The following is a 24,283-nucleotide window of genomic DNA, read 5'->3' as shown; positions in this document are numbered from 1 at the left end:
TTAGGTGGAGCACAAATCTGTAAAAAATGTAAGATTTATTGATAAATTGGTTAAATTTGATTGTATTGGAAATGAAAGTTAATGATGTTTTTTGCTACTAATTGTTAATTTTTTATTTACTTATTCAAGTGGAAGTTCCTACCTCTGCAAAAAGAATTTTTTGTTTTCTAGTTTTTCCTGTGCATATGAAAGTTAATTGGCCACAGATTTTTTTGTACAACGAAATAAGGCCACGGAAGAAAAAAGGTTGGGAACCAATGCTAGATGTTTTCTGACTCGAACTATACTACAATCTTGAATAATTCATAATTTTTTCGTGGAAGCGACATGCAAACAGTTAATTCATTAGACTTGACTGTATTGTCATCGCAGGTTCTTATGCCAAGCCTGCCACCTCACCCTCGGTGTGAATATTGATTGGTAAAGCAATGCTGAACTGAAAAGATTCCATGTTGTTCCAAGTAGAGTTCATTTTTTCAAACAATAGTAGCTCCTCATATATCTTTAGATATCAGTAGCAGCTTGGGGTCTAGTGTAGTTTCGGACCTCAAGTACTTCTAGTGGACGTAGCGAAGCGTTTTCTGCATAAGCCAATCCTAACCCCCAACTGACTACACCATCCAATGTTTACGTCATAGAGCTTGCCAAAGTGTACCTACGATCGTCCGAAATGGCATCTGCGTCAACGATAAAGAGCTCACTGACGGCAGCTATCTCTCTCATATCGGGATCGTTTCTATGAGAGAAATAGCTTGTTCGATACCGGGTGATCGCCTGCGCGTTTTTGATGACAGTTCGTATAGTTTGGAGGGCCTTATTACATCTCTGTGATGTCGTAGTAACATAATTTTTGGATGGCGTAGTCAGGTGGGGGTTTGGATTGACATATGCAAAAATTGTTATGCCATGCCCATTAGAAGTTCTTGAGGTACGACACACACTAGACTCGCAGCTTGTATATGGTTTTGTTTGTAGCAAAGATTTAATCTCTCTAACACTGTCAGATTAGTAATTGCATCTGTTTCCTGTCATTGTCTGCACATCAGGAAACGTGTGATGGTGCATATTGATCCATATTGCTGCATATAGGGTTGGAGGCCTGATTTAGTAAGTTGGTTACGCTGGACTCTAATCCAGGACAGAGGGAAATTCGTTTCTTGTAGGAATTTGATTTTGCAACTAGGGAGGAATTAATATTTTTTATTTAGTGTATCACTAATAAATTCATATAGTATTACTATTATTGTTCTACATATCGTATTTATACACACACAGACTATTGAAGATATACAAGAGTAAGAGTTGCTAGTATTATTATAATGATGAATTCTTGATTGAACAACTATTGGACAGGTTACAGAGTATTCATGAATAATTTGGGGCAGGGGGAGTTTGACTGCCCCCTCCAACCGCTCTGCGGTGCGCTTGGGAAGGCACCCCAGGGTTGGGAACCAGAGTTCTAGAGTTATTGGCCCAAAAAAAAAACTTATCCGATAATAACTGATGGTTGTGAGACAATAACAGAATAGTACTAATATTTCTTTCTGAGAAATTGTTTAAACCAAGGTTGTTATGTTCGAAACTAACTCTCTAAATTCACCCTGAGGGCGTTTCTACGTTGTCTCGAACAGATAGCTTAATAATTTATGGCATGTTAATTACTACTTTCACACACTAGCATTGCTAACTGCAGCTGAAGGTTATTACTTATTCAGAATGTATGTGTATTTCAGCAATGAAAGATTTCTTAAACTAGTCTGCTGAAATTGTTAACCATAGACAGAGTTTCTAAAACAATTCAATTTGAAATAATTATTTGCTGTTTGATTGGGCTGAATCTTGTTTTGACTATGATCGAATAAAAACTCAAAATAATGCAGTGTTCACTTTTTCCAGTTTTTACATCTAGATCCAACAAATATATAAAATTGAATTTATTAAAAAAAAAAGATGAGTTCTACATTGATGCCTACGATGTACATGAAGGATGATGGTGAACTGCTGTACACGACCCTCGTCGGAATGGTGATGGCGGCAATATTTGCTACTGGATTCCACGATAATGTCGATCAAACGCTGACCAACTTGGCTCCTCAAGGTAGGTTTATTTAGTTACTAGTGAAATAATTTGTGGTTGATACCATTGTTGTTTGCAGTTTTTGATGGTAATCCATAAACTCTGGCACTACAGCATGTGATAGACGCAGGCTGAAACTATAACGTGAGATTTACGGCTGCTATCTAAACCAGTGATTTTCAAATGATGGGGTGTGCCCCACAAGGGGGAGGTAGACAATTTTTCAAGGGGCTAATTAAATTAAAAATATCTGTTAGATTTGCCCGCCTTTTTTTGGATCTTTACATTTTTTTATTCTTTACATTTCTTTTTTATGTACACATATTTTCAACATGTTTTTTGAATAAAACATATTCTCGCCTTACTATCTGTTATTACCATTGTTAGCTAGTTATTTTTGAGATGGGGTGTGAGACTTGAATTCTAAAAAGTCTTAAAACATTTAAGAACCTGAAGATCTGAAGCTAATTTGACTTGAAATAAACACTATCTGGGAGGCGTCATATTGACCTCACCGTAGACCTCACGCTGGCAAACTTATAGCTTGTGTTGATCTATGTTCAAAGTGAAATCATGGATGAACCGTTGGTGGGATTCATCCGGTACGCACCGGTTCTATAGAATCGTCTCATGAAATTTTATGAGATCAGCAAATCGGTTTGCTTTACTGGTTACTGCTGTTCTATTTGTAACAGAACCGGCAGAAAAATATGACTTTTGTGGTGAAACCGGCTGACAAAAAATTGAATTTCACCATTGGGATGAACTCTGTTGTCTACAAATTTTGTATCCTCGTCCAGCATCTCTTCTAATTGATTTTTCTCTTTCTCAGGCACGACCTACCCATTCCCATCTCACACTCGGCTTCCAGCAGCGAAACTGGCATCAGCAATTGCTGGATTCCTTCTCGGAGTTTTCTTCTGGACTTTGATGGGCCTCATTAGATGGAGTCTCGTCAGAAAGCTTCTTACTTACAGGTTTGGTGAATTTTTGAAATATTTTTATCAGAAGTTAGATCATAGTTTGGCAAGTTTGGAGACTGGATTCATAGAAGCAAACTTGTTATTTTCCCAATTTGACTATTTGAAAATACAATGTTTTAGATTTTGAGGTATAACACTTAACCATTACCAATGTGGTTTCACAGATTTTAAAAAATTTCATAAAAAATTATAGGTTGTTCAATAGAGAGTTACGTTTCAATGACTTTCAGTATTATAAGATTACTTATCATTCTCCAAACAAAGCGCCCACTCCGTATTCTGTGTAAATATACTTTAATATAAACCGTGTCACTGATACTCTTCAGCCAAATAGGTTAAGAGGGTTCAGAGCGTCATTATCAAGTAATATGATATCCACGGAATGTTTGGCAGCGCGAATCGGCCGCATTTATAAATTATGGCCTACGAGGAAGTCTTGAAACATTTAATTTTGAAGAAGTGCTTTATTTATTATGAATACATTTTGTTATGAGCTTTCGAATTATTGAATGTTTTATTAAAATCAGCTCACTTCCTCATTTAGCATTAAAAGATATGTACAATTGACTTCATTTTAATTTTGTCCTCTGCCTTATAATGGGCAATTTTCATAAATATGTCAATTTTTAAAACATTGTTTAATTTATGATACATTTAATATTCCCTATTCAAATAAATTTCATATTCGGAATAGTAAACTATCCAGAAGCAGTGTTTCCCAAGTTTTTCGGTAAATTACTCCCTTTGTCTATTTCGAATCTCTTTTTTTCACCGCACTACTCATAAAAACTCTGTTTCCCGTTATTTGTTTAATCTATAATGAATCATTAGCCAGTGCCGCACAATAATCTCATTCTGGCTTTTGCTCAGTTTGGGTAGCTTATAGTATATCAATAAATAAAAAGGTGGAGAGTGATATTTTCGTCTCAAGAACATCTGAATTCTGGGATCCCTCAAAAACTTTGTGTGTTTTTTTTACATGAATATTTTATCCTGTTACAGGGACTGGCTGAATTATCCAAAAGCTATGAAGACAAAGGTAAATATTAACTTAACTTAATAAATTCCCCCTTTTACCTATTTCGGAACCCTCCCCCCCACTTTGCATAAAAACTCTACTTCAGTTATTTGTTCAATCTATAGTTAGTATTAAGCGTAAGTCACACTTTGACTTTTGTGCAGTTTAAAAAGTTTACAATCTGTTCATAAATCGACGCATGAAATCCAAATTGGGCTAAGTCCATTTTTCTAGTTTTGAGAAAAACGCAAAAAACGTTTTTTTTTTGTTTCTTTTTTTTATTTCTCAAATACCTTACATCGAGGATGTCTAGTTTTTATGGTCCACCAAAGTTACAATGAAGGCCATATTTAGATGGTATAAAAAAAATTGTGCTCCGCCCCAATTTTTTTTGGGGTTTTTTTTTTTGGACTTAACCCTTTTCGGCTCTCAATTTTCTGGATCAGAAACAATTTTATTGGACTTGGGGCCCCTTTATTATGTTATTATAGAGGCTGGTATGGACTTAGCGCTTTGTATTATATTTTTTGAGAGGAGCTATGTCCAAAAAACGGACTTAGCCCCAACTTACAATGCAGTTATCCAGAGCTAAGTCCACTATAGTAGACACAGCTCTGTTTAGTTCTCAAATGCCCTAAAAAAAGCAGGGTTATGTCCATAGCTGTCTTGAGATCTAGAGCACCTAGAGATAAGGCAAATAGACCAAAATGTAGAGCTAAGTCCAGGAAAATCAGCAATTGAAAAATGTCATTTTTTGGAGAAGTGGACTTAAGCACTGTTTGGTTTTGAGTTGTCGAAATACGCATTACAATAATTCTAACTATCGAAAAAACAATATTAGCTGGTAGACATCAAATACAAATTCAATTTTTCTCCGGAAAAACAAAACCTAATACTGGGTAAGAATTTTTTTTCTGGTTAGGAAAACGTTGACTCATATTCCTGTGTTTAATTAGGAAAGATGGCACGGTATGAAAGGGCGTTAAAAACCAGAGCTGGGCATTTAGAATCGCTTGGAAATTATTCGAAACATTTCAGTCAAAAATTTCGAATCATTGCCATCTCGCTTTTATATATAATTATAGTTAATACAATTCAGACAATATAAGGCGATTAAAACTTTCTCATGGGAGTCCCTTTGGAATGCTTCATTAGGATTCCAGTGAGCAAAAAAGATTGAAAACTACTCCTCCAGAACAATAAAAATGATAGTTCTGGCATCAACTCCAGTCTTTTTAGAATTTAGAATATGTTTTACTTTCCATAATTAAAAAATTTTTCAGAATATTCTGGAAATAGTAGATATCCAATTACTTACTCCAATTAATTACTCCAATTAATTACCAGTTGGGGTTACGTGAAACTAACTACGGTAACTTTCCTTGCTCTACATGCCTTTGCGCTGGTGTATGCGTATAACGCAAGGATGCTCTAGCAAGAGTGAAAATGACTATTCTATTCATTGATTGCATTTTTTCTCAGTTCTGGATGCTCTCCTTAAAAATTCTCGTACCACGGAAAAAGGTCATGTACGCTTTTCAACATGTGTTGCCGAAGTATCCGCTACCAAGATTGTCAGACACCTGTAGAAGGTTTGTATTGAATTGGAGATTTTGGCCTGAAATTTATAGGTACTCTCGAAGTATGTGAATCAAGATGGCGGACACCAGAACGTAGTATGTGTACCAGGTTAGGGTTAGGCCATAATTTCAGGTACAAATTCACTTGTCTTGTCCCTGAACTCGTAATAAGGAAAATTGGAATCAAATTATAGCCTAAATTGTTCACATTGCTCAATTTTTAATATTTCACGAGTGTTTTTGCAAATTGAAATGACTGCATTCGTGGACCTATGGATAGATCCCAATTTTTTGTACAAAAATGGACATTTCTCTCTTTTTATTTCAGACTCTTAGAAGTTTTCCAACCTCTGGTAACAGAACAAGAATTCAAGCAAATGACGGACGAGATGCGAGAGTTTGAGAAGGGAGAAGGCCCAATGCTGCATGCTATGCTGGAGAAAAAGTAAGATAGTATTTACATATTTATCCTATGGTAGGGGAAAGTCGACGGCCTCTCGTTAGGTTACCAGTCGGGGTATGAGATCAGTTAGCCAGTTATTTGCATGGACTTGGTGGTGGAGGAAAACGTAACTGACCAGTGGTTACTTGAACCACCCTTAATTGGCGAGGAGTCCAGTAATTCTCTCGCACATAACTATCACCGCATTTGATTCCTTGCTTTGACACTGTGGATCCTTGAGGGCCCATGGAACTCATTTAGGAATTGAAGTGAAACCATTTGAGTAAAACTTAGACCGTTTTCTAGGCTTTTATCAACTTAAACATTACTGAATGCAATACTGAAAAAAGGAAAAGAACAATTTACAGGATGTAGCAATCTTGACGCGACTAAATAAAAGCAACCAACTAAAACCATCGCTTTGCCACGCGGAGCTCGAAAACAAAAACGCTTACCAATTTTCACATTTCCTTTTATAGGTATCAAACAGAGGAAAACTGGGTTGCTGAACTGTGGGATAATTTTGCTTATCTTTCCCAACGGACGCCGATCGTCGTTAACACGAGCATAGGGTGCCTAACTGCTTTGAACAAAACAACATTGAAAGCCTGTCCTGCTGTCAAACAAGTTGGAAGAGCTGCAAGTCTTGCTTACTCCTATCTTACCTTCTACGAGATGAGGAAAAATAATACAGTAAGTGAACCTGACTCAATTTAGGGTACACTACGATATTCCTGTATATCCCTGAAGAGAGAAAAGCCAATAACATGGCCCTTCTTGTCTGATGGTCCTGGGCGACTCACAAAAATGTTATATCTTTTTGTTGAATCTTCTTGAAAAACTTCATTCAAGTATCATTAAAAAGCTTGTTTTTGTCGCTTTTTGCTAAATGTTGCACGAGATTCATACCTTACCCCATGGTGTCGAAAAGTGAGATATTCAAACTATAAACCTGAAAATAACATATTATTGTCACATTAAGAAAGACCAAGGATGCTATATTGCTCCCAATATATTATTCTATCGAAGAAAGAGGGTTTAACCATATGACAAACCATGAATTGTTAGAGAGATTTGGACTTTGCCTCAAGCATGTTGATTACCAATCTTTTGTCATGCCACCCAGCTCGCATTTATTCATTGTTCATTCTAAATATTCAACTTATTTAATTTTCAACATTGTTCTTTTTTTTTTTTAGCTTCCTTCAATTCTTGTACTCGACTTGGTTCCTATCTGCGCTCATCGTTACAAATTCTTGATGGCCTGCACCCGAATACCTGGCGTACAAATGGATGAACTGAAATGTTACGACGATTCCAAGCACATTATTGTATTCAGGTTGGTGATCTAACTGTAAGATTTGAGGGGTGTACTAGGGTATTGTGTACTGTATTGTAAGTCCTTTCGCCTTGTTTACTTGTCTATTACAGATCCGTATGTATCGGTGACCGTACATTTGAATCCATACATTTGCACCTGTATATCCGCGGGTTCAATCTATATGCAGGTGCTAAAATACATGGGTTAGGGTTGGTATGGGTACAAATATCCGTAAAACAAAAAAATTTCCATAGGTGCAATAGTATGCAGGTTCAATTGTCGTGGATTCATATTACGGGTTCAAATGTAATGGAACAGTGTGTATTATTTGCCACAAGGATGCTTGAATGAGATAGTATTATAAAGTTAAATAAGAATAACATAATCTCTTTCCATGAAATAGCAAGTATATTTGTGTGCTTTCTTTGTTAGATCATAGTCTAACTTCTTCAGATAAAACAAGATATGGCAGTCTATGATCTAATGAAAGCTCATAAATAAACTTACTATTTTGTGGAAAGAGATTATGCTATTCATATAAGATTTAAATCAAAATTTTGCTGAAAAATAACTTAAAAGGAAACTGAAATCTTCAAACCTAAGACCTGTCCTCCTTATTGGTTTCGCCGGCCCGTCAATCTTAAGTTTCCTTTTTTCCCAATACAAGCGCTTAAAGCAGAGGTGGGCTAGGTTTTTGAACCAGGGGGCAAAAATTTCGGCCACTTTGACTGGCGAACAAAATTTAATTTACAATGTTACAAAAGCAAAAGTGAAAAATAATAAGCCTCGTGCCATAACTAAATTTAATCATAATCTCAACAAATTCCTTTAGCTATTTTTAGGCTAAAACATCAAAATTTGGTTTTAGTTTGGCTGTGGCAGCATTAGGCGGGCCAGATTGAATTACCCAACGGGGCAGATTTGGCCACAATGCTAGACTCAAAACTGATTTTACTTTTACTGGAAAACTGAAACTATATACTTTCATTGCTTGATAAGGTTGTTTCACATGATGGTATCACTTTGCTGCTGAGCATGAATTGTTTGAACATAACAGGATTAGGAATCTAACAATAAACATAACACTACTAATACTACTGTAATGACAAACAAGGGGGTCATGAGTGCTTGAAGCTTCCAGAAGGGGGTCAAGAACCAAGGGTCGGGAACCATTGATTTGGACAAACAAACAACCACTGGTACTGGTGGTAAAGAAACACTACTATTTTTTGGAAAGGTCAGAGTATGATTATGTTTGGAGGATTGCTATGGTCAGTGAACAATTCCACTGCCCTGGAATCCTTTCGCAAAAAACTATCTCTTGCGTGATTCGAACCTGCGCCCTGTTTCACCTTACTAAGTTTTGATCTTAATTTTTTGCTATCCTATTACTAAAGTCTTCAAAAACTTTCACAGAAAAGGAATAATGTATCGTCTTGAAGTGTATGGTCTGACACCTAGTGGTGAAGAGAAGTTAATCCCGGCAGAAGAAATTCAACGTCAACTTGAAATAATCATGGACGATACAGCTGATATCAAAGAAACTGCCCAGAATCCATCTCTTTTCACTGGCCAACCTAGAGCTGTATGGGCCAGGGTAAGCGAAATAAATAAATTTGTCTATGGGTGCATTTTAATCTAAACAAGGCCGTGGGCCAGGGTAAGATATTGAAAAGCGTTTCACGCCAACACTTTCACCAAAGACTATATGAGTAGTCACTGAACAAGTACCCAAGTAGATTCAGATATTTATTTCCGTCGTGCATGAATTATGGTACGGAAAACGGAAGAAAAAAAATTAATTAAGAGAAAAAAATAACAGACTTACAATATTTCAACTGCAATAGATGATAAACTATGAAAGTAACGTTTCAGCGACACCTCTAAGTATGTGAGTACTAAAAAGATCTTGTAAATATTACAGCATTTTTTTTAAAATAAAATCTTGCAACTATATTTTGTTATTTTCAGGATCGGGAAAGACTTCAACTGAAGCGAGTCAATGCTGTTAGTCTACGAGACGTTGAAAGTGCAATATTCCATGTCGTGTTGGAAGATACCAGGCCTGGGGTGAGTTGAGATTCGTTTTTACTGAGGTTCCATATAGTCTTAGCGCACTCCTGTAGTATGTGTACCAGGTTAGGGTAAGACCATAATTTTATTCCGATTTTTATTATTTTAGTTCTATTATGAGTTCTATTATGAGTTCGGGGACGATTTATGTCAGCCAAGTGAATATACCCTCTACCCATAGGCTTCCATCCTTTTACACCACTTGATGTAAAGTAGGCAAACAAAATTAGTTACCTCCGTATTGGTACACATATTTCTAGAGCGCCGTCTTAGCATCTCGGAATGCTCAATTGTCGCCTGTAGGTTTGCTCAGGGATATTGCTTTTTTACTTTGAGTGAGTAGGCATAACCATCCTTCGAGCAAATTCTAGTTTCTGTTGTTATGCCAGTCGTTTGCCATTTACCAGTCCATGTCTGGTATCGTAATAGTCAAGTTTCAGATGCATGGACTTGATGATGCAGGAAGCCATAACCGACCAGCAGTTACGTATACCACCCTACAGCAGTAGTAAGTCCAGTAATTCTTCAATATAATTATCCTCTACTGCAGGGGTCGGCAACCTTTTGTTGCTCGCGGGCCTAATATAAGGGTTGCAAGTCATTGGCGGGTCGCACATATTTTTAGTTGAAAACCAAAGTTGAAAACCAAACAGATGATCTTTTTTATAATATAAATCAAGCAGTAATACCTCTTTCGAAATAGAATATAGAGTTATTTCCTCATTGCATTGCATCTCAAAAATCCCATTTGGATATTTTCGCCGCCATTGAACCTTTTGCCGACCCCTGCTCTACTGGATTCAAACCTGTGATATGGCAAGCGTGTTACTAGCGCTCAGCAGGAAGTGCCAATCTATTCTGAGAGATTCTAAACAACTTTACTTCTATTCAGAACCTCACAGAAGAAGCCTGGTTCAATCTATGCAGTCAAGGTTACAACTTATGGTGCGATAAGAGCATGACGATACAGGTACACGAAAACAGCAGAGCCGGCCTACATTTTGAACATTCGACTGCAGACGCAACTGTGAGTTACTTTTGTTATGAATTTATTACTGAAAATTACAAGGCTGGGTAAATTAAATCCTACTCCAAAATCCGAGCCAGAAAAAGTTGTACTCCCGAAATCAATCTGAAAAAATATTACAGCTTCACAATCCTAGAAAATCTAGTTTTGATAATTTTGTCTGGGGATTGCTGCTTGACCTATTGCTTTTTGCTGAGTTTATGTCCGAAATTTTGAGCTTTGAATATCGCCATTGAATTTTACAACATCTATTTTTGATTCTCTATTCAATGAATAAACATCATATTGTTTGATCACTATTTTGTGAAATTACAATTGCGTTTCTGTGCAGCAAGACTCTTGAATAATTTAATATCGAAAAATTTCATTTAAACTTTTACTTTTTCCAGTTATACGGCAGACTTCTGGAATTCGCTTGGAACTATGCAAAATATGATTCCCAAGGCAATGCAGTCAGTGGAGGCTCGGAGGCTGTTGTGAGGCGAGTTCACGTCTCTCCTCCCCAGAGATTGGAATGGGATTTATCACAATTTACTCAGGTTATTCCGAAGTATGAAGCCGATCTAAATAAACTAGTAAGTTTGAACTTTGATTTTGTAGTGTTGAGCTTGCCGGTGAGTTGGGAGTCGTGACACACAAAGGGGCACTTTTCAAGTGATTGCAGAACAAGATAATTTTACTTATGATTTTTTGCTATAAAGTTTATCCTAATCAGTGGTGGAGAAAATAAATTTGTTTATAGACGGAAAAATTAAAAACGAGAAACAATGGAAACCAATTTTTAGGTTCAGGGTTGACCAATCCTAGAATGAACTTATGTCTTATTTTTGTATGTAACTGGTTTGTTTTTTTGCTGTTAACTTTTTCAATGAAATTATTTTCGACTTTTTCTCTCTTCTGTATTAATTACTGTTGGACTGGATACTGAATATCCAGTATTGTTTTTTCGTACCCCCTTTTATCCTGAAATTCCATATTTGATCTTCATCATATCATTCACACGAAGTGTGTTTTAGTATATTAAAAAAATGAGGTACTGATAACTGGTCTCTTGATTTAGAAACAATTCTTTTTTCAGTGCAATGATGTTGAAGTGAAAGTCTTCACTCTATTCCACGGCAAAGGTGCGATGAAAAAATGCAGAGTCAGTCCCGATGGATTTATGCAAATGGCTCTTCAACTTGCGTTCTATAGAATGCATAAATCTACACCGAAGACGTACGAAAGTGCATCTACAAGGTGAGTGGGGGAATTTCTGAGGAAAAAAAGGGGGTCATATCAAATTAGATGGTATATCTAGAGCAGCAGTCCTCAAACTTTCGAGATCCACTACTCGTAAAGACCTCTTGCTCTTCAAGGAAAATACTCAGTTTTGCTTTTTAAGAAGTTTCCATCAAGTATTTTGTGCGACACATTTTATAAAAAAAAGACAGCGAAAGCCAACCAGTAAAAGAATAAAATGCTTTACAGACAAAATTTAACAGTTTGAGAAACCCTGGACTAGCGGTTAAAATGCTGGATCCAACTATCAGGATTGTGTGGTCTGACCTGTTTTTACTTACATTGGAGTTACAGTCAAAGTTGAAGTTTCTAATTATGTGCCATCATTCAGGCTTGTAACTGGAATTATCAAAGTCAAAATTTCTGGCAAATTCGGGAAGTTGACTTAGACTTTCAGTAGACAATAAAAAAATGTGAAAATGCCAGTTTTTATGTCAAAATTCGAAGCCGGAAACATAGTCTACGACAGGGCTACTCAACTGGCGAATCGCGGTCTGAATCAGGACCTTTCGAGTGCTAAAGCCTCAAATATAGACTTAATTATATATATTTTGACGGGTGGTATGGGGGTGCACAACTGAAGCTTCATTTGTCAAACGATGTATTGGAAATGTTGTTTGCTTGGTTAAAATATTTTGTTTGAATGAAAGGATCTCTGTAATTTTTTAATTTTGTGTGCGGAATTTTAGTGAAAATAGTTGAGTAGCCTGAGTCTATAATACTGACATAATTTAGCCCAATGCTCTGGCCACTTGTTAACGTTCATTGAAATTTTTCTTTCACCTTTTCCAGATTCTTCAAGTATGGGAGAACTGAAACTATCAGAACTGTCTCAATGGCCTCAGTTGCTTTCACAAAGGTAGGTGGTGAGCTTTCTCAGAATTAGATTCTGTCCTGTCTTGATCTCCTATATAGATTAACAGGTTTGAATCCTATGTGGGAAAATTCTTGTCCGGAAAATTCGTTTTAGAAAATCGTGTCGCATGAAAAAGCACAAATATTTGTGATAAAAACAGACGGTTGTTAGGGTTAGGGTCAGGGATGGCCAATACCGAATAGTTCACTATTTCCAATACATTCGAAATTATTATTTTCGAATATGAAATTTCGAATACTTCGAAAATAAAATCCAGTAATAGAATCTAAGTGTATGAAGGAATTTTCATACAATAAACAATGGAATAACTTCTATCTACATTCTACAACCTGGCTATATTACCAGGCATTTCATGTTTGCAGATAATTGCGATATATATTTTATATAACATGAGTTGTGTTAATTAACAGAATTGAAATAATACGACAAGGCATTTTAAATAGTGGTATCGGTGATGGATTTGAATGCTTGCACAACACAAAATCATCCTAGTAAAACGCCCATACTTCTAAATACCAACCATTATCCAAATTATTTGTCAAAAAGCGGGATACAGTATGAGCTCTTTTTCAGACTTGTGACAATTTTTTCGTGAGTACAAAAATACGAATCAAAAAGTAATTATATTCGGGAACTTTACCACACATTTTAAGTCCGCAGATCGCCGTTGTATGTTTGTGTAATAATAATTTTATTATTTTATAAATACGAAAATAGGGCTCAAAAACTATTTATAATCGGTGAGTTTACCACACATTCAATGTCCACAGATCACCTTTGTATTTTGTAAATACGAAAATAGAAATCAAAAATTAATATCAATCGCGAGTTTGCCTCACAATTTATGTCCACAGAATGCCGTGATATTGTGCCCGAATATACTTAATTTTTGATTCTTATTTTCGTACTCACGAAAAAATTGTCACAAGTCGGAAAAATAATTTATACTTTATTACACATTCAAGTCCACAAATCGCCGTTGTATTTTTGAGTTATAATAGTTGTAATATTTTGTAAATACGAATCCGAAATTAAATATAATTGGGCAGTTTACCACACATTTCATGCCCACATTTACCCGTGGTATTTGGTATTAATACTTTCATTATCGATACTTTTGACCATCATTATCAAAATTATTTGCCAGAAAGCGGGTGAAAGTATTTTTCTAATAAATCAACTTGTTTCCCAACTTGTGTCAATTTATTGGATATCGTAACAATTACGGCTATAAATACCGTATTTCCCGGCTAATAAGTCTACATGGCATATAGGACGATGTATATTTTTAGCACTCAAAAAAGGGGGTTTTCCATATAGGCCTCCAAGAAGATGTGTAGAAAAATTGTTCCCTGTTGTTCAGTTATGCTAATATGCGATAATAATAATGTTTAGAACCAGATCACGTTTGTTTAGTAGAATCATACTAACAGAATTAACTATTTTCAACAATAAAGCGGTAATTGTAATAAGTTAAAAATCACAATCATTTTGAACAATCTATAATTTTAAAGGGTCAGAACAGAACCAGATCATGTTTGTTTGGTAGAACCATACTCACGGAATTAACTATTCTCAACAACGAAGCGGTAAATTTAAATTATAAAGCGGCAATCATTTTGGACAACCTATCAACCCGAATGTTGAAATAATTTTGGAATGTGATAAGTACCACACGGTACGTCCACGGGTTATTTCACAGCTGTGTTTCATGTCCCTGTCGTTTTCTGCTGAATCGGCAAAACCAAAGGGTCATAAATCACTTTTATTTCGGTGGCGGTGGCCGTGTTTTCTCTTTTAAGTAACGATAAGCGGCCTACGATTAAATATCATGATTGGCAGACCCATAAGAACCAAATATAAGGTTAACACAAATTATGCTTGAGAAGACTAATGCGAAAAATAAGCAGGCCACATAGAAATAAAATAAACATGCTTTCTCAATAGGGCGCCCCTCCCCCCAAAAAATCAAGCCAAAATTGGGTCTAGAAAAGCGACTTATTAGCGGGAAATACGGTGATCGTCGATTTTTCGACTAATGGAAATGATTTTGTGAATTAAAAGACGTATGTCGGCAATGTCCACCAACGCAAACGTGCAAATGTGTCGCAACACTATGCGACGTACATTCGCGCTGAATATAAACAATCAAAATGCCGACTCTATTTCATCGTCTCATTACAATACGTTAGAAAGCGTAAAAAGTCGTTTGAAGATTCCGGTAAAACGAAACACCGTGTTTACGGCGAAAAGTGACTACTATTCGTAATTATTCGGAAATGAGCCGAAAAGGTATTCGAATACTTTGATATTCGAATAATTTCGAATATTCGATTCGTTTTGGACAACCCTGGTTAGGGTATGCTCTTAAATATTGAATCTTTTTTAAATAAAACGTTTTTCAAATAAAACCATTTTTATCACAAATACTTGTTCACAGCAAAATGCTCTTGCGGCGAGATATCCTACGGAAAATTACCTAGAACCGGGATAATTATATGCTAGAGCTGACATAAGCAAACTACGGCCCGTCAGCCAAATCCGGCCCATTGGCAAATTTAATCTGGCCCGCATGATGCTGCCACAAACAAACTAAAACCGAATTTTGATCTAAAAATAGACCAAGGAATTTGATTGCGATTAAATTTAGTTTTGGCACGAGGTTTATTGTTTCGCACTTTTGCTTTGTAACACTGTAAATATTTTTCATAAAATGTGACTATGTCAGTAATGTCACGCTTACATTACCTGCCAGCCAAAACCCTTACCCACCCTTGTGCTAGAGAATTGCTCCTCACTGTCATATGGTGGTTCACATTAACACTGGCCTGGTATGGCTTCTTCTATTATCACGTCTATGTATCTTGAACAAATAACAGACCAACTAATCCCACAGTATTCGTTTGCAATATGTTTAATCTGTCTTATCGCTTTCTTTCCCCTCTGAACAAATTTGAAATCCTATTCTATTTCTAGGCAATGGACAACCCTAACGTTTTGCAATCTGAGAAAGCTGCATTGCTGAAGAAAGCCATTAACCATCAACACAACTATAAACTACAAGCCATGAATGGCCAAGCTTGTGACAGACATATGTTTGGGTTATATATTGCTGCTAAGATGGCCGGAGTTCAACCAAGGATATTCCAAAATAAGGTGAATAATTGTTTTTTTATCACACTTTTACTTGAGCAAGGCTAGGGAAGCAGCCGGTGCTAGGAAAGCAGTTGCTGCATTGTTGAATGGCCAAAATCTTACGGTTTTGGCATTTTCGACACAATTTATTACAGCTTGGGTGAGGTGGGGGAAGCAGATTTGATTTTTAACCTGCAGCTAACCCAGGCCAAGCACATCAATCACTAGGTTATCACAATTTTCACACTCAGTCACATATACATGTGGGCGATGCTTTCGGAATACTGCCAAAATTTGAATAGAAACACTCTGTTTTATGTCTTGCACTGAAAACGAGGCACGTACACGTAGATAGCAACTATTCTTCTAACGACTGCAATCTTTCCTGTTCAACATTGCCTATAAATTACTTTTTATATCGTTTCTTGACTTTCTTATTCACATGCCATGCTAGCCCCAGACTAGTGGTACTTTTTATAACACAGCGTTTTTATGTGTCTTTTGCTCGAAACAAGGCATTGTTCCAGAATCCACTCATATTACATTGTGCTACTATTTTTGTATCAACTAGGGCGATGGTTTTCAAACGTGGTACTGTGGTATCCCAGGGTGCTACAAGTTTCCATTCAAATGCGAAAGTCTTTATCGAATGTACAGGGTGCCCCCCCCCCCTCCAAAAAAAAAAAAAAAACGCATTCCAGTCCATTTGGAACATATTGTATGAATTCCGTTTTTTGGGGATCACCCTGTTTATTGTTCAAACATAACAGAAAAGCCAAACAGGATTGCCACTATAAGTGAATTTGCTACACTTCAAAAATAATTTTGTTTTGCCAGTATTACATTTGCTTATATATAATATATATATATTTATAATTTATACAATTCAGACGACAAAATTTATTTGAACTATAACACAGGAGTTCCCCAACCTACTGCAATATTACTCAGGGTTCCGCCCAATTAAAAAAGTTGGAAACCACTGAACTTGGTCTTTTCATCCTCGCATTGCCCACCCATTTATCGTCTTTTTCTGAATCATTTCTAAACTTTACCATTTACAGGCATTACTATCTCCAGACCAGCTCTCAACTTCACAATCTCCATATTCTTTCGACTCCGATATTCTCAAAACGATGCCAGTGTTCCCGTCTGGAGGAGTATTCGGACCACAACGCCCAGATGGTTACGGAGTTTATTACCTATTTCTGGCTGATGACGCAAGTAAGTAGATAAAAGAGAAAATATTTTATCCCAATATTTTTAAAGCAGGGTCTCGGACCCTCAAATGGAAGTAGAAAGAGTACTCGTAGAATAGTCGCCACTAGCAATACTAATATTCTTTACTTACTCACCATATATCCTCGCATATAAGCCAATCTTGCATAAAACAGTAAATTTATATAAATTTCTCATATAAGCCGACCCTACAAATCGTACATTCTTATGAGAACTTATTTGAGTTGTAGCTGTTGGAATTAAGTTAGCATCCTGTCATTTCGATATTAGCCGATTCATTGAAGTGCTCCAGAAGTGTGTGTACCGATGTGGAGGTAACTAATTTTGTTCGCCTTCTTTACATCAAGTTTTATAAAGGGACGGAAACCTATGGGCAGGGGATATATGTACTTGACTAACACAGGCAGTCCCTGAACTCCTATTTGAACTAAAATAAGGAAAATTGGAATAAATTTATGGCTTAACCCTAACCTGGTACACATACTATGGGAGTACCCCCTTTAGTGCGATCAGAGTTATGCTTGCATAGGGTGACCCCTTAGTTTGGCAACTTTCTTTGGAGTTTTTTTCTATTACATATTTATGCGCATATTATGAACCCTTCAAACTTAACAAAAGCCAGGTTGCGAGTTGTATGTATCACTAGCGATGATTTTTTAAAAATTAAACAAATAGCAGAAACAAGAGTTTATTTGCATAATAATGTAGAGTTCAAAGTAGGCAAATTCCATGCGGAGATGGTTATGCGCGAGAAGATTGCTGGATTCCTCGTTGAGGGGCTTTGGAAGTATGTGCACCAAGATGGCGCACAGCCTGAACTCTATACTGGTACACATACTATGTTCAGGTTGTGCTCCATCTTGGTGAACATACTTCAGGAGCACCCTCGTTGCTGTAGGGTGGTTCACGTAACCGCTGGTCAGTTATGGCTTCCTCTACCAACAAGTCCATGCTTCCGAAACAAATAACCGGCTGACTGATCCCATACCCCGCATGGATTAGTAACCGGTCGAGAGGCTGTGGTTCTCCATATGATTAAGCTGACTTATCGTCTTTTCTCTCCCGGGATAAATATGTAAATCCTATCCTAACCGAAGAATGGTAACCAGTTCGTTTCATGAACAAAATTATAATTTCTTTCCAGTGACAGTCTATGTTTCGTCGATCAAGTCTTACCCTGAAACTGATTCCACACGCATGGGAGAGGAAATCCTAAAAGCAATTGATGATATCAAGGAATTACTCGGACAAAAAAGACAAAAGTGAACACTGAATATTCCCACATGGCTTGGATTTTTACATTTATCATTTTGTTTTTCATTTCATGATTGTATGTTAGGTTACCAATTTAATGAGTTTTAAATTAGGCCATTTTTTTGTATGGATTGAGTGTAATTCACGGTTCCCCAAACTTTTAACACTTAATGCATTCACTATAATTTTTACTGCAAAAACTTGGCAAACCTTTTTTTAACTGTTTTAGACCGCTGAGTCAATTTAATGCTTTTTTATGTTTTTTTTTGGAAATCATGACTTGACAGTTTCCATCAGCAGTTTCTAGCTCCAGTATCAAATTAGAGCAGTTGCTCCCAAATTGCAAACTGCGGGCCAATTATGCCCAATTAATATGGCTCGCCGAACTCAAGGGAAATAGTTTATCACTTCATGTTTTCCTTTTTGTATTCTAGATACCGCCAATTGTTACATCATCACAGTTTAGCATGTGTATATTCGTGACAATTCAATTATACCGGTATCCACATTACTAGTAAAGGTATCTCCCTTCTCTTGGCTCGCAAATATCCTTCTGATTTGCCCCAGTCAATCAACTTTGGAAACCACTGGGTGACAGAATTCAAACTCTGTCCAAGACGCCTCTGTCTGCTAGTGTGTTGAAATAGTTATATTAAAGCTTCTTTTTTTTTTGCGTTTGCTAATCAATTTGAAATATTTTGTTAAATGGTGAATAGGTTGTTTTTATATATGAAACTATAATTCTAACAAAACCATGTTTATTCGAATTGTCGAAAAATTTTGAGATTCCAATGTTTAATTTGAAAACTATTTTAAAGGCTACTTGCTAAAAACCTATTTCACAGTTCTTCGCCAACATTTCTATGTTTTCATATACCTACATAATTTGAGACCTTTTTACATGCTTTTTTCTACTTGTTTACTCCCTACTTCCCTAAAATTTTGTTTGAGCAATTATTATTTTGAGTAATTAAACATTCACAGTTTGACCAAAAGCCTTTTCTTTAATTTCTAAAAAATCAATATAATAATTGAAACTAGATAACCGATCTGCAGTTTCGATTCCTTTGCTCTGACTCAATAGCAATCAATAGCAATTTCATTCAAAATCAATAGGCTTCTGGTACGAGATATGATGAAGGCACATGCAAAATTTGGAGCAGATTCAACCTCACTTTCGTGAGATATCGCGTAACGTACGAACGTGTCTAACAGACAAATACCTATCAACATACTTACCGATCGAAACCGATAAGTAATCACTGTATATTTGTAAGCTTTTGTTGGGTAATAGTCTCTAACTTCTTCAGACAAAACGAGATATAATTTATAGCTCATTCATGAATCTTATCGAGTTTTATATGGAGAAGTCAGACTATGATTTCATAAAAGTTTATGAATATATAGGGTGATCCAAAAAAAACGGAACTTAGGCCATTTGGAATATATTGCATGGGTTCTGCTTTTTTGGGTCTTCCAGTATATATTTGATATTTTGTTGGGAGAGATATGTAATTCCTATTTTTACAAGAAGTTATGTATTTTATTATTGTTGGATTTTTTCTGTTTCTCGAATGCAAACTCGAATGAAAATGAATATTTTTTCCATTGTTGACATCATGTACACCTGCAATGGGGGGGAAAAACCGGCTACCTTTCACTCAAAATAGAGTTTAGTGACACCATGTGATCGTGGAACAGATCTAGCTAGGCTCATTACTGTCACTCTGAACTGCGAAAATCTGTATGTAGTATGATAAAAAAGCTACATAACGCAGTAGGGAAATAACAAATTCAATTCGATGGCTGTTATTTTTAGCACCCAACGTATCGTTGAGTTTGTTCAGTTATGAGATTTATGGTATAAGATTTACATTTCTATTCTGGGGAGAGAATAAGCCAATAAGATGGCTTATTCATACGATGTACCACGGCCTCTTGTCATGTTACCAGTTCATGTCGGGTATGGAAATAGTTGGTCAATTATTAGTTTTCTGGTTCATAGACTTGATGGTAGAGGCAGCTGTCGAGTAATCAGAGATGGCAAGCGTATTCCTAATGCTTATCATGATGCGCCTTATTGCGCTTATTTGTACGTGTGTGAATAACAAGGTTGTACTGTTTGTACCTCGGAGGTAGACTTTTGAAAAGAAAAATTGTAGTTTCACATTATTTTCACATATTCTTATATATATTTCTAGATAATTTTGGATCAGCATGAGATTTTATTGAGATGATATGAATACTCCTGACCTCACTTTGAGCAGTTATGTCATTTCCTTAGTGCTGTAGTGAATTTTAATTTTTTCAAATATTAATTGACAATGAATTTGTTTTTCCGATGTCGTCACACCATGGAGATGAATAATAGAAATGTAAAATAGCACTTGGGGGGTTTCTGAAAAAAACTTCGCTCTGACTTTCAATTTTTATTGTATCAAGGTCACCAGACCCCCAATTTTCATTTTTATGTTGGTATAATGGTGTGTTTTGTTTTTAAAAGGATATTGTATTTTGAGAGTGGGTTCTTGGGTCAGGTTTTTATAAGGTTTAACAGGAATTTGTGTAGTGCTTTTCACTTTCCTAAACAAGACTCGCTCCACTGGACATTTGGAGCTGCTGTGTTTTGAAACGTGAGCGTATTGCTATAATGGTGCGTTTTGTTTGGGAATATTTTGAATATCATTATTACGGTATATCTGGGTGTTTGACGGTTAGTCTGTTTAGCGTTTCACACCTCTTCCTTGAAAGAATGCAGGCATCCATTTGGGGTTACTTTGTATTGTGTTTGAAAGAAAATGTAGCAATGAGCCCATGAGGATAGTTTGTATCAAAAATATAAGCATCTTACATATTACGTTTAAATTTTTCAAGCATTTTGTGGTTTCACCATTTGGTTTAATCATGCCTATGCCTATACCAGATATTCTTATTTTAAAATTCACATTCACAAAAAATTTTCCCTATTTGTAATTTTTGCTCCAGTAATACAAACTTATGCTATCAACATGTATAAATTCTTGTCCGAATTTCAAAATTGTTCCCAAATATCATTTTTATAGAGAAGTTACATCTTGCGTTTTTAATATGGAATGATTTTGCTTGTTTTTTGTTGGGATATTATTTAGCTGTTTGTTCATAAATTTGCAGAGACGAGCCTTCTTTACTTTAGGGCAGTGGTTCTCAAACTTTTTAATCCGTGCCCCATTTTTAGTATTTGTCAAGTCTCGCGCCCCACCTCAAAAATAACTAGCTAACAATAAGCTACAGATAACAGATAGTAAGGCGAAAGTATGTTTTATTCAAAAAACATGTTGAAAATACGCAGATGGAACGTAAATTTTCAAAATAAAGGAATGTAAATATCCAAAATAGGGCGGGCAAGATGAATACTAACAAATATTTTTATTCTTAATTGGTTCACGCCTCAAAATATTGTCTACGCCCCCCTTGTGTGGACACGCCCATCGTTTAAGAACCACGGCTTTAGAGTGAATGTGAGCATGCCACCACCTCGCTAAGAGTACTAAATTGCGTTGTCCTTCATATATCAGCAACTCTGCTTTCAGAGAACCTTTTCTGGATCGAAAAGCGCTGCATTGAAAATAGGAGATGAGTGGCTACAACATTATCAAGTTATAATTATATAGACTAATTATAAACTACCACACCCATGTACTATGCTTTTATATCTATTATTATGTTTGTGCCTTGTATTATTTTACCATGTAATAATTCATTTTATAATTTTCATTGTACCTATGAATTCGCCTATGAGCATATTAGCTTCATTTTAGATTGTGCACCCATGTAAATAACTCCTAAAAGTTTTAAGACAGAACGACGAAAATTGACGTTTAAACGAAAAAATTATTTGAGATGATGCAAAAATAGATGCTTTATAAACTGGTACTAATCACAGTTTGAAACAATTTTCATCAAAGTATTCAGTAAGAGTTACAGGAGTTCATATAGTAATATCCTGAAAAAATATTTTTGGAAAACAGCTCTTCGGGGTTGGAGCCCGGTAAGTCTCTCCTATAATGATTTTCTTAACTTAGTTTTGGTGAAGTTTACTCTGGTTTGCATACCCTTACATAAATTGTGATGCATAAGAAGGTAAAACTTGAAAAATCTTTTTTGAGAGATGATGTATATTTTTGTTTCCATGGAAATATGTTGGGGAATATTGCTTTAAACCAGCGGTTACCAACCAGGGGACAGAGCAGTTGGGAGGGGGACACTGATGCTAGATGCAGAACTGATTATACTTTTCACTTTACAACAAAAGTCCCTGTTCTTCCCAGTTTATTGCTTGATAAGGTTATTTCACAGAATGTTTTCACTTTTTTGTGCAGATATTATTTGAACATAATGGGTTTTAGAATCTTCAAAACAAAATAACATGATAAACAGGGGCTCTGCAGAATGGGGCCATAAAAGGTTGGGATACACTGCTCTAAACTATGACAGAATACCAGCTTAAAAATACCTATTTTTTAAATTGGAAATTTTAACATTTGGCTATTTGTCTTGAAACTCTTGCTATGTCTTACAGCACCCTAAAGATGTCTAAATTGACATATCAGTATTTTGAATCCCTGATTTTAACTTGGTAAAACTCTCTCAAGTCCTGATTTGAAAACATTAACACTGATTACCTTTGCTTTCCCTGAGATGAATTGTGGGTACTCTCGTAGTATAAGCACCATGGATTAGGCAATAATTTTATTCCTATTTTTTACTTGAGCTTTCCCGTTGAACTGAGAATATTTTAGTTCTATTACGAGTTCGGGGACTGTTTTGTGTTAGCCAAGTGAACCGCTGAATACCGCTGCCCGTAGGTTTCAGTCCTTTACACAACTTGATGTAAAGTAGGCAAACGGAATTAGTTACCTCCATATTGGTACATACTTCTAGAGCATCGCATTGTGTGTACTTTGTTGCTTCTCTTATTTTAGGGATGTCCAAAATGAATCCCAATTCTAATCATTTATATTTGCTATTCGAAATTCTTGATTTCAGGATCTGGATTAGTCCAATTCAAAACATCATTAAGAGCAAATCGACTTTTATGTTATGTTTAAATTTCATGCGTTAGGAAGCATTTTGTTTGAGCAATTAAAGTCTCACATTAAGGACCAAAAAGCCCTTTATTCAAATTCTGAGAATTGATAAATTCAAATAATAGTTAAATCTGTGTTTATCTTGACTTCCCCGCACTTTTAGATTATTCTGACTAGTCATGCATCATTGATTCTTAACAGGTGTTTACATGGTTTTAATCACCAATTAATTTCAGACAGCATGGGTGCATTTTAAATGTTTGTGTATATTCAAGCCTATTATTTTACGCAGTTTGTGTTACCTTTGATTTTACCATGAGTACTGAAATCAATAAAGTATTTTTGCATGCATGTAGAGTTCTTGTTTTTACTGTTCAAGACAGTATGGTCAGGAAAGCAGGAATGTTGAATTCTGAAGCCTGGTGTGATTTGAAGATGTTGGGAATCTTATTCGCCAAAATCCTAATTTTGAGTTCTTCAAAGACTGACTTCAGACAATTTATTGGGGGCAATCGAAGCCAAAATGTTAACTTCGCATTGTAAGCAGACAAGTAAAAAGGGACTTGGATTTGAGTGTTGTTTTTCCGAACCCAAAATTATTGAAATCATGTAGGTTTATGGGAAGCCTGCGAACTTCCCCATAAACCTTATTAATAATTAGTACAAAAAAGGCCTTGCACATTCTTAGTTAGTACTAATCAGCTAGTGAATGTGTGAACCACCTCATCGATTGCGATTAGTCCAACAAGTCTCCTGCGTCAGTCATCACAGTATTCGTTCGTACCCAGTCAGCAGCACACTTGCAAATATATTCCCTGACAAATTTAAGAGAAATCCACGATCGACCAGTGATGAAGTGAAACACACTTTGAAGGTTCCACAAAACTACAAGCAGCAAACTTACAAGAAA

The 24,283-nt window shown here is 36.1% G+C and overlaps 1 protein-coding gene across 1 annotated transcript; it reads left to right on the top strand.

The window, feature by feature from the left end:
- The first annotated feature begins 1,878 nt into the window (after positions 1 to 1,878).
- On the top strand, positions 1,879 to 23,730 carry LOC120348184 (carnitine O-palmitoyltransferase 1, liver isoform-like). The gene is made up of 16 exons (XM_039418309.2): positions 1,879 to 2,098; positions 2,910 to 3,054; positions 4,063 to 4,099; positions 5,561 to 5,670; positions 5,987 to 6,103; positions 6,580 to 6,793; positions 7,300 to 7,439; positions 8,838 to 9,018; positions 9,393 to 9,491; positions 10,387 to 10,521; positions 10,911 to 11,096; positions 11,600 to 11,760; positions 12,595 to 12,661; positions 15,656 to 15,835; positions 16,879 to 17,038; positions 18,198 to 23,730. The coding sequence occupies exons 1-16, from the start codon at positions 1,951 to 1,953 to the stop codon at positions 18,317 to 18,319; spliced, it is 2,202 nt and encodes a 733-aa protein (XP_039274243.2). The 5' UTR covers positions 1,879 to 1,950; the 3' UTR covers positions 18,320 to 23,730.
- Positions 23,731 to 24,283: the final 553 nt, after the last annotated feature.

Source organism: Styela clava, chromosome 11, assembly GCF_964204865.1.
Source record: "Styela clava chromosome 11, kaStyClav1.hap1.2, whole genome shotgun sequence".
In the NCBI taxonomy this organism is placed as follows: Eukaryota; Metazoa; Chordata; class Ascidiacea; order Stolidobranchia; family Styelidae; genus Styela; species Styela clava.
Note: the sequence above shows the minus strand (reverse complement) of the source record. Positions and strands in the feature narration are given on the sequence as shown.

Coding starts and splice junctions, on each gene's coding strand:
- LOC120348184 (XM_039418309.2), top strand. CDS start 1,951: ATGAGTTCTACATTGATGCCTACGATGTACATGAAGGATGATGGTGAA. Junction 15,836..16,878: donor CAAGGATATTCCAAAATAAG/GTGAATAATTGT, acceptor TACCATTTACAG/GCATTACTATCTCCAGACCA. Junction 17,039..18,197: donor ATTTCTGGCTGATGACGCAA/GTAAGTAGATAA, acceptor ATTTCTTTCCAG/TGACAGTCTATGTTTCGTCG.